At 38.6% G+C, this 10,971-nt stretch overlaps 1 protein-coding gene across 1 annotated transcript; it reads right to left on the reverse strand.

Annotated features, from left to right (window-relative positions):
• Nucleotides 1-5,021, reverse strand: LOC118855187 (olfactory receptor 9G4-like). The gene is made up of 2 exons (XM_036765278.1): nt 4,874-5,021; nt 1-968 (listed from the first exon to the last, which is right to left on the reverse strand). Exons 1-2 carry the CDS (start codon nt 5,019-5,021, stop codon nt 1-3), a joined length of 1,116 nt encoding a protein of 371 aa, XP_036621173.1.
• Between the last annotated feature and the right edge of the window lie 5,950 nt (nt 5,022-10,971).

A 10,971-nucleotide genomic window follows, 5' to 3' on the forward strand; every position in this document is an offset into this window, starting at 1 on the left:
TCACCTGGGTGCTTTTATTCTTTCTATTGCTTTCCTGAAAGCCTCCTTCACGTCCTTGTTTCTAAAACTATAGATCATGGGATTAAGCAAGGGATTTACCACTGTGTAGAACAGGGCAGCCAACTTGTCCTTCTCCAAGGAATAGGTGGAGCTGGGTCTTGAGTATATGAAGAGGAGGGACCCATAGAAAAGCATGACAGAGATCATGTGGGAAGCACAGGTGGAGAAAGCCTTCCTCCTCCCTGAGGCTGAGCGGATCCGAAGGATGGCCAGGATGATATTGAAGTAGGATATCAGTATGGCTAGTATGCTAGACAAAACTGTGAAACCAACCATTCCCAGGAGCACCTTCTCATAGACCTGTGTATCAGTGCAGGACATCTTTACCAGGGGTAGTACATCACAGAAGAAGTGATTAATAATGTTTTTCCCACAAAATTTTAAGCGAAATGTGTTTGCAGTGTGGGCTATTGCATTCAAGAACCCACCTATATAAGACCCAGCAACCAGCCCAATACAGAGAGACCTGGACATGGCAGCTGCGTAGAGAAGGGGGTTGCAGATTGCTACATAACGGTCATAGGCCATAGCAGCAAGGAGGTAACACTCAGTATAAGCCACAGTACAGGAAAAGAAAAATTGGGCACCACAGCCTGCTAAGGATATACGGTTGTCCTCTGAAATGCAGGTGGCCAGGATTTTGGGGGTGTACACAGATATGTACCAGAAATCTAAGAATGACAGACTCCCAATGAAAAAATACATTGGGGTATGCAAACGAGAATCAATTCTGATTAAGATAATTAGAGTCATGTTCCCTGCCAATGTTGCCAAATAAAGAGCCAAAAAAGCTGTGAAGATTACCAGTTGCATCTGTGGGTCAGCTGAGAAGCCAATTAAGATGAATTCAGTCAAGGTGGTCCAATTCCCCACTTCCACAGACATAGTGGTGACAACCTGATAGAATACTAGAACCATAAAAGAGATATATAACATTTATTAGTTCATGTGATTTAGATCTGGAGTGACCCCAGGAGGCAGATGTGTGGCACAGAGAATACAGCTTTATACTAGAAACAACAAAGAACTGATTCACATTCTGCCTTAGGTTCTTCTCCTCTGTGTGACTCTGAGCGCATCACTTAACCACTATGTCCCTCAGATTCCTCATCTGTAAAAACAGGATAGTAAAAGAACCCATCTCATAGGATTATTGTGTGGCTCAGATGAGGTAATATGTAGAAAGTTCCCCTTAACACTTAAAGCAACATTTAAATGATATCTAACTACTATCAAGTTTTTTCCCATCATTTCTTGGACTGGATCCTAGATATCCTAAAATTTCAGGTCGTGAAGACAGTTAGAATATAGAACACAGACTATTAGATCTATGTATAGAGTATTGAGTGTCTGAATTAGAAAAGGCTTTAGAGTATAACACAGAATTCCAGAGAGATTTAGGAGCTTAGACATCATGTATTCAAGCTTTCCCATTTTACACATCATAGAATCATGGTTGAAGAGCTGGAAAGGCCATTAAAAATCTTTTCCTTTCCTTTTTTTTTTATTTTTTTATCTTAAACTCGTATACAAAATAAGAAAAGCAAAACAAATAAAATTAAATACTAAAATAGCAGAAAATAAGAAAATAAATAAAAAGCAGTACGATGTGAAGAGCAGAACATGAGAAAGGATTCAAAATATACAGAAATAAATTTCCATTTCCAGAAAGCCTATATACTAAATACTACACATTGTGTTCAGCACTCTATCTTTTCTTTTGTCCCTTGTAAGTTTTCTTTTGTTCTCTGCTGTGCATGTTTAACTTTGTTCTTATCCCCTCTTCTTCCTCCCTACCCAGAAGGCTACAATTAATGACAGGGATACACACACACACACGTATACATATACCTGTGCGTGCATGCATGCATGTTGTATGTATGTATGTATGTATGTGTGTATACACACACACAAACACACACATATAAAGGAATAGATTATGCATCCTCATAGAAATGGAGAATAAAGAAGTGTTGTATGGACTTACATAGATGCATACAAATGTATATGTCTATATATGACTGTGGTTATCAATATTAAACAGGTGCATGTATAAGTGTGTGAATGGATATATGCAGATATACATATATGTATATATGTGTGGTTCAAATAGATACATTATATACGTTCTTGTGTCCATGTGCATATATGTACACATGTACATACACATATTCATATACATATGTATGCATGTATACACATAATGCACATGTGCACACTTATACATGAACAAACTTAAATATCGGTAACCACAGTTCATATATAGACATATACATTCATATGCATCTATGTGAGACCATACTACACTTATTTATTCTCCTTTTCTCTGAGAGTGGAAAATCTCTACCTTCATAATTCCAAGTCTTTCCATATTTTTCCAGGTCTACCAACTCATTTTCCTACATCAAAGCAATAGTTTGACCTTACATGCTCTAGTTGTTTCAAATATTCTAAAACAACGTTGATAAATATGGCTAATACATGTTGTAGATTCCCTATTTTTCTCTTTTCATTAAATCTATTTACTTTTTTCGTTGTCCAAGATAATCATTACAACACCTGCTCTTTTTTCCCTGACAAATTCTACTTCTGATATTTATTTTATGTTTGTGCATATCTCTTATTTTCTAACTCTCTGATTCTTCTACTTTACCTCTATCCCCTACCATGCCCTCCCATTGCTTAACCTACTCCCCCAGGATCCCTCCTTATTCTCCTATTCTCATTATTCTAAATACCCATCTATTCCCCCTTTAGAAACTTCTCCCACCCTCCCATTTAAAGATCCTTCTTTTGTCCTCTCCCCCCCTCCCTATCCCCTTAATGTTTTATTTCTTTCTAAATTTACATACACACACACCCATTCCTGATGAAAGTAGGTTTCCAAAACTACCAGTCCTCCTCCCCCTTCTGATTCCTCTGTTGGATTTTCCTCTCACCTTTCATTTCTATAAGATAAGTATACTCTTTTTAGCTGTACCTAAATGGTTTTACCTCAGGTATACACCAGTCCTTTTCTCTTCTTGATCTGTTCTCCAGATCAGTTCTTTTTTCTTTTGAGACGTTTCACATTGTATTCCATTTTTATACTTTTTATTTTGTTTTATTGTTCCCTGATCTCTTATAACTTCAGTGCCTTCCCCTTATCCAATTCTAATTTTCAAGGAGTTATTTTCTTCCTAAATATTCTAGATCTCCTTTTCTAATTGCTTAACTTTCTTTTCACACTTTTCTGGTTTTTCTTCAATTGTTCTTATTTTTTTAGTTTTTGCTCAACCTCTTTCACTTGATTTTAAGGTCTTTTTAATGGTTCTCCTCATTTCTAACTCTCTCATTTCATAGATGAGAAAACTATGGCCAAGAAAGTTGAAATAACTTTTTTGTGGTCATATAGGTTACTAGCAGTAAGCATCAAGGATGATATATGATGTCAGATTCTGTGAATCTGGAGGCAGTGTCTTTTCCACTCTGGCACACAGAATATACTGAAGATACAGTGAGGAGAAATGACTGTGTTAGTGTCAATTAATCATTTAATTAATCAATTACTTAATCAGTTAATCAAAAAACATTTTTCAATTGCTAATTACATGCCAGGTGTTGTCCTACATGCTGGAGCTACAGATTAAAAGCAAAGTAAAAAGAAATAAAAACCTGGTTTTTGCCCTGACTTGCTTACATTGCTAATGGGACAAATAACAAAAAAAATCATCCATACAAAATAAATACAGAACAGATGCAAAGTAGACTTAGAATAAAAGTCAATGTTGGCTGAAAGGACTGAGAAAGCTCATGCTGTAGGGAGTGTTTGAGCTGACTCTTAATAGAAACTCCTTTTTTTTACCTTAAGAGCTGGAAGTAAGGAGAGGAAGTACACTGCAGATACGGGAGACAGAGAGTGAAAGAAACAAAAAAGTGAAAGACAGAGGAGTAACAAGTGTGCCAAGGTGGCTAAGTTTTAGATTATGTGGAATCAATGTGCTAAGGGACTGGAAAGATAATAATAGGCCACATTATGAAGTGCTTTAAATTCCATACAGAAGACATTATATTGGATCCTAGAAGTAATAGGAAGGCATTGGAGTTTGTTCAGTAAGGTATTGACATTATCAGACCTGACTGTTAGGAAAAACATTTTAGCAACACTATGGAAGATGGAGCTGAGAGGGTGAGGACTGAGAGACATAAATCAAGATGAATAGCTAGGGGAATAAAAACACCATTATTGCCATAAATGAGAAAATTGATATTAAGTGATTTAAATAATCATACTGTGCAAATAACAATTTAAGGGTGGGAAAGCACTTTTCTTCATAATCCTGTCAGAACAGGTAGGGCTAGGATTAGTATTCCCATTCCTAAGAAAGGAAAGCTGAAAAATGGTAGTACAGGAACAGTTTATTATTGTTAAAGATGTAGTCTACTGTAGTAGAAAGAGCATATATTTGAAGGGATGACATCTGGGTTTAAATCCTGACTCTGCTACGACCAAGGTGAGTTAGGATATGTTATTTAACATCTTTGGGACTCATTCCTTAACTGTAAAATGAAGAGGTAGGACTGAACAACCTCTAAGTTCCCTTCCATTGATAAACTGATGATCTTATTATACTATGAACCCTGCTTCTCCTATTTATTACTCGGGTAGTCTTGAGAAAGGTCCTTCCTAATCTCTCTGACACTCAGTTTCTTCATCTCTAAAGTAAAATGTAACACAACGTCATGTCAAGTTCTTTCCTGTTCTAAAATCTTTGATAAATTAGATGCTGCTCACTTTGTGCAAACATAGCAATTTCTTGTCCCAGCCACTTACCTTCAGGCTGGCAATGGACAACTTGTGGGACCAGATAGTTTGTTTCTTGCTCATTGGCTCTGACGTACATTATGTTGGAGTCAGCCATATCTCTTATTGCTTCCTTTGGGACCTCTCCTACATCATCTCTCAGAAATCCGCACTTCATTCTCCGAAGAATCAATTAGAGATTTTCCAGAGTTAATGGACGACATGTTAATTGGAGATAAAGAAAATGTCATATATTGTTCAAAGTATGCTTTTCCTTTGTGAATATCCTTGTTTATATTAATGTTGAGAAGAATAATTCCCTGAAGGTACTCCTGGATCTCCATTATTTTTTTTTTGTTTTTTTTTTTCATTTTTTTTTAAATGCAATTTATTTCTTTAACATATTTGGTTTTCAGCATTGATTTTCACAACAGTTTGAATTACAAATTTTCTCCCCATTTCTGCCCTCCCCCCCCACTCCAAGATGGCGTATATTCTGGTTGCCCTGTTCCCCAGTCAGCCCTCCCCTCTATCACCCCCCTCCCCTCTCATCCCCTTTTCCCTTCCTTTCTTGTAGGGCAAGATAAATTTCTACGCCCCATTGCCTGTGTATCTTATTTTTTAGTTGCATACAAAAACTTTTTTTGTTTTTGAACATCTGATTTTAAAACTTTGAGTTCCAAATTCCCTTCCCTCTTCCCTTCCCACCCACCCTCCCTAAGAAGTTGAGCAATTCAACCTAGGCCACACATGTATTATTATGTATAACCCTTCCACAATACTCATGTTGTGAAAGGCTAACTACATTTTGCTCCTTCCCAACCCATCCCACTTTATTGAATTTTCTCCCTTGACCCTGTCCCCTTTCCAAAGTGTTTGTTTTGATTACCTCCACCCCCATCTGTCCTCCACTCCATCATCCCCCCACCTTTTATTTTTTTTTTATCTTCCTCCCTCTTCTTTCCTGTGGGGTAAGATACCCAACTGAGTATGTATGGTATTCCCCCTCAGGCCAAATCTGATGAGAGCAAGGTTCACTCATTCCCCCCTCACCTGCCCTCTCCCCTCCTCCCATAGAACTGCTTCCTCTTGCCACCTTTATGCGAGATAATCCACCCCATTCTATCTCTCCCTATCTCCCTCTCTCAGCATGTTACTCTCTCATCCCTTAATTTCATTTTATTTCTTTTAGATATCTTCCCTTCATCCTCAACTCACCCTGTGTCTGCTCTCTCTCTTTTACATATATATATATACACATACATACACATACATACATATACACATAGATACATACATACATACACATTCACTTATATATATACTTAAACATATATATATATATATATATATATGCATATATATATATATGCATATTCCCTTCAACTACCCTAATACTGAGGTCTCATGAATCATACTCATCATCTTTCCATGTAGGAATGTAAACAAAACAGTTCAACTTTAGTAAGTCCCTTGCAATTTCCGTTTCTTGATTACCTTTTCATGCTTCTCTTGATTCTTGTGTTGGAAAGTCAAATTTTCTATTCAGTTCTGGTCTTTTCACTGAGAAAGCTTGAAAGTCCTCTATTTTATTGAAACTCCATATTTTGCCTTGGAACATGATACTCAGTTTTGCTGGGTAGGTGATTCTAGGTTTTAATCCTAGCTCCATTGACCTCCGGAATATCGCATTCCAAGCCCTTCGATCTCTTAATGTAGAAGCTGCCAGATCTTGGGTTATTCTGATTATGTTTCCACAATACTCAAATTGTTTCTTTCTGGCTGCTTGCAGTATTTTCTCCTTGATCTGGGAGCTCTGGAATTTGGCAACAATATTCCTAGGAGATTTCTTTTTGGGATCTATTTGAAGAGGCGATCGATGGATTCTTTCAATTTCTATTTTGCCCTGTGGCTCTAGAATATCAGGGCAGTTCTCCTTGATAATTTCCTGTAAGATGGTATCTAGGCTCTTTTTTTGATCATGGCTTTCAGGTAGACCAATAATTTTTAAATTATCTCTCCTGGATCTATTTTCCAGGTCAGTGATTTTTCCAAGGAGATATTTCACATTGTCTTCCATTTTTTCATTCCTCTGGTTCTGTTTTATGATATCCTGATTTCTCATAAAGTCACTAGCTTCCACTTGCTCCAATCTAATTTTTAAAGTAGTATTTTCTTCAGTGGTCTTTTGGACCTCCTTTTCCATTTGGCTAATTCTGCCTTTCAAGGAATTCTTCTCCTCATTGGCTTTTTGGAGCTCTTTTGCCATTTGAGTTAGTCTATTTTGTAAGGTGTTGTTTTCTTCAGTGTATTTTTCAGTATTTTTTTGGGTCTCCTTTAGCAAGTCATTGACTTGTTTTTCATGGTTTTCTCGCATCCTTCTTATTTCTCTTCCCAATTTTTCCTCTACTTCTCTAACTTGCTTTTCCAAATCCTTTTTGAGTTCTTCTATGGTCTGGGGCCAGTTCATGTTTTTCTTGGAGGCTTTGGTTGTAGGCTCTATGACTTTGTTGTCTTCTTTAGGCTGTATGTTTTGGTCTTCTTTGTCACCAAAGAAAGAATCCAAAGTCTGAGACTGAATCTGGGCGCGTTTTCGCGTCCTGGCCATATTCCCAACTAACTAACTTGACCCTTGAATTTTTCAGTGGGGTATGACTGCTTGTGGATTACAGAGTTCTATGTTCTACGTTTGGGGGGGAGGTGCCAGCTCTGTCAGAGCCGCACTCCTCCTTCCCCAAGGACCCCCAGTCCAGACTGGGCTCAGATCTTTGGCAGGCTGTGCACCCCTGCTGCGATCCGCCACTTAATTCCTCCCACCAGGTGGGCCTGGAGCCGGAAGTAACAACAGCTGTAGCTGCCCCACCTCCGCTGCCCCCTGGGCTGGAAGCCGAACCGCGAACTCCTTCCACTCCCGCAGCTTTTCCCACTAACCTTCTCCGCAGTCTTTGGTGTTTGTGGGTCGAGGGGTCTGGTAACTGCCGCAGCTCACATATTCAGGGCGCTAGGGCCCCCTCCGCCCGGCTTCTGTTCTGGATCGTCCACGCCGCTCAGGCTGGGCTCTGCTCCACTCCGTTCCCAGCTCCCAGCTCCCAGCTCCCAGCTCCGTGTGGAATAGAGCTCACCCAGAGACCATCCGGGCTGTCCTGGGCTGGAGCCCTGCTTTCCTCTGCTGTTCTGTGGGTTCTGCCGTTCTAGAATTGGTTCAGAGCCATTTTTATAGGTTTTTGGAGGGACTTGGGTACGGAGCTCACTCTAGTCCGTGCTTACCAGCCGCCATCTTGGCTCCGCCCCCTGGATCTCCATTATTTGATTCAGTAGAATGTTCCACATGGTACGGTGCAGGATGGAAGGGGAGGAAAAGCCCTGAATTAGAAGACAAATGATCTAGGCTCAAATCCTAGACCTAGGCCTTCAAGGTATTAGCTATGCGACCTTGGACAAAGCACTTAAGATTTCAAATCCTGTTTCCTCATCTGTGTGATGAGTTTGGACCAGCTGACCTAAATGTCCCACAGTCTAGGAAATTATGAGACCAAAATCTGAATTCTTTTTTTTTTTTTCACATTGAAAGACCTTTTACAATGTGGTACACACATAAATTGATCTGTGCCATCTATTTGTCACACATATCTTTTGAGGGTACCTTTCTAAAGCTATCATTCATTATGCTCACTCTGGACTATAGCCAAAGAGGATAATGAATTTGATCCCAAACAAACATTCCATGGACAGTTTTCAGCAATTATATCATTGCTTATTATATTTTCTCTTCCTGTAATGCACACCCATGGCTTCCTACCCTTCTTTCATTTTGCCCTTATGCCTCCTCTCTATGACTGTCAAAATGTTACCTATATATCAAGAATTGGTTCATGTCCATTCATCCAAGAACGCTTCATTGTTGTCCTCAACTACAAATTAGTGAAACTGATTTGCCACCTCTTCTCACTCTTAGCCTATTCTGCCTTGTATTCTGAGCTTTACATCATTTTGATTCATACCACCTCCTTTGAATTCTAATCTGTCCTTTTGCTCTCATGGTGATTTTACCTTCCATTGGTTATCATATTGGGGCTATTCTGGTGCTGTGGAAGAGTGCAAGCCTGAGAGCCATAGGATCATGGTTTTAGAATGCTAACGTACCTTGGAGGTCACCAAGTTCAACATCCTCATTTTATAGTTAAGGAAACTGAGGCACTAATAGATAAGGGACTTGCTTAGAGTTGGTATCATTGGATTTGAATCCCTATTCAAACATTAACTTTATGGCATTTGGAAATGTACTTAATCTCTCAGCATCTATTTACTCCTCTATAGAATGGAAATGGTATTTTCCTGACCTACCACAGAAGGGTGTTTTGTGTAATGAAAATGTAAAAACTTCAAAGTGTAAAATAAATGTGAGATATTATTATTGCTGTATTGTAGTCCTACCATGGTGTCTTGTTGTAGCATGGAAGCAATTTTAGATTTTCAAATAATAAAGGAGTGTAAGGTAGATTTTGGCCAATTTCACAGAGCTAGAAAGGCTGCGTCTAGTGACTCACTGTCTATTTGTCGTCTGAAGATCAGCTCACCAATGTTTGGAGAGACCTCGACTGATTGATGATTGATTTTTCATTGTCATTACTATTGCAACAATTTTTATTTTTCTATACCATAGATGGGATGCAACCATCAGCAGTGTAGGAGCCACCCGCATATGATGTTGCAGGTCATTGAATCATTATTGTCATTATGCACTCTCCTTGTGACAATCTTGGCATTCAGTGCCATGCTTCCTGAACCTGACATCCAGCAAATGAGATGCAATCTACCTTTTCGCTTTCTTGCACATTAATGCCCTTCTTTCTCTATATTCCAGGTAAATTACACCTTTAGCTATTTCCTGATCTCAGTCTGTGATCTTCCAATAGAGATTCCATGTAGTTGGAATTCACTTATCTCAAATTTCTCTATCACCAAGAATCTTTAATTTCCTTCAAAGGTCACTTCAGATGTTTCCTATTCCATAATCTCTTCCCTGGTCCCTCAGCTAAATTCTTTTCACTCTTCAAGTTTTCCTACAATGGTTTGTCTGCATCTTTCCCCCTTAATACTTTACCTTGTAGCAACTTTATTTGTGTATCCTGTTTATTCGCTCCTTTTAGACTGTAAGTCTCTTGAGGTCAGGGATTGTGCGTGTATGTGTTTTTTGTTCCTGTATGTCCAGTTCTCATGCAGAATGTTCAGTCTTTTGAGATAATATGTTAATGATAAACTATGGGTTAAATGTTGGAAAATCACAATTTCCTAAAAATAAAATTTTAAAATATCCCAGCATATAATAGAGAATTGTAATGTGGGCACCTGAAGTCTTAAATATATTTCCATTGAAAACCTAAATGGAAAAAAAAGGGAAAGGGCACATCATCAAAGAAAATCACAATCAGAAGATACTGATTCACACTGAAGGAAAAGCTAAAAATCAACTTATTGTAGGATCACGGTTTTCCATTGAGAAGGAACCTCAGAGGACATGTTGTCTAACTCATTCATTTTTTTGTTGGACAAATTAAGGTCTAATAAGATAAAGACATTTATCTGTTGACCTGAGCTCTGCATGAGTACCCATGGAATTTAAAGGGACCTACAGGAACACCTCCAGCACACACAATCAATCTCTGTTAGATAATGAACTTCTTGAGGGTAAGGGCTGTCTTTGGGGTCTCTTCGTATTCCCAGCACTTAGCATACTGACTGCCACACTTAATAAATTTTTTTGATGGGTAGATTGAGTTATCTATAGAGTATCTATGGAAAATTATTTAGAAAAGAATTCACCATCAAGACAATGGATGCCTGGGTTACAATCTGCATCTGTGGAAAGAATTGCTACATTAATTTGCTCACTGATTCAACTGGGGCATATTACCCCAGCCCTCAGCACAGAGCCTTGCATTCCATAAAGAGTTAATAAATTTATTCAGTTGAGTGGATAGGCTTTTAGGGAACCATACACTCTTTCTGCATATGGTCCCATATTACACAGTCATGGTGGTCACCTCAAATCATCTTTCTGCCTATTTCAGAAGATAGGAGTGGTTTTGATGGCTTGGAGGAAAATATGTGTTATTTATAAGGGTACT

Source organism: Trichosurus vulpecula, chromosome 6, assembly GCF_011100635.1.
Source record: "Trichosurus vulpecula isolate mTriVul1 chromosome 6, mTriVul1.pri, whole genome shotgun sequence".
NCBI classification, from domain to species: Eukaryota; Metazoa; Chordata; class Mammalia; order Diprotodontia; family Phalangeridae; genus Trichosurus; species Trichosurus vulpecula.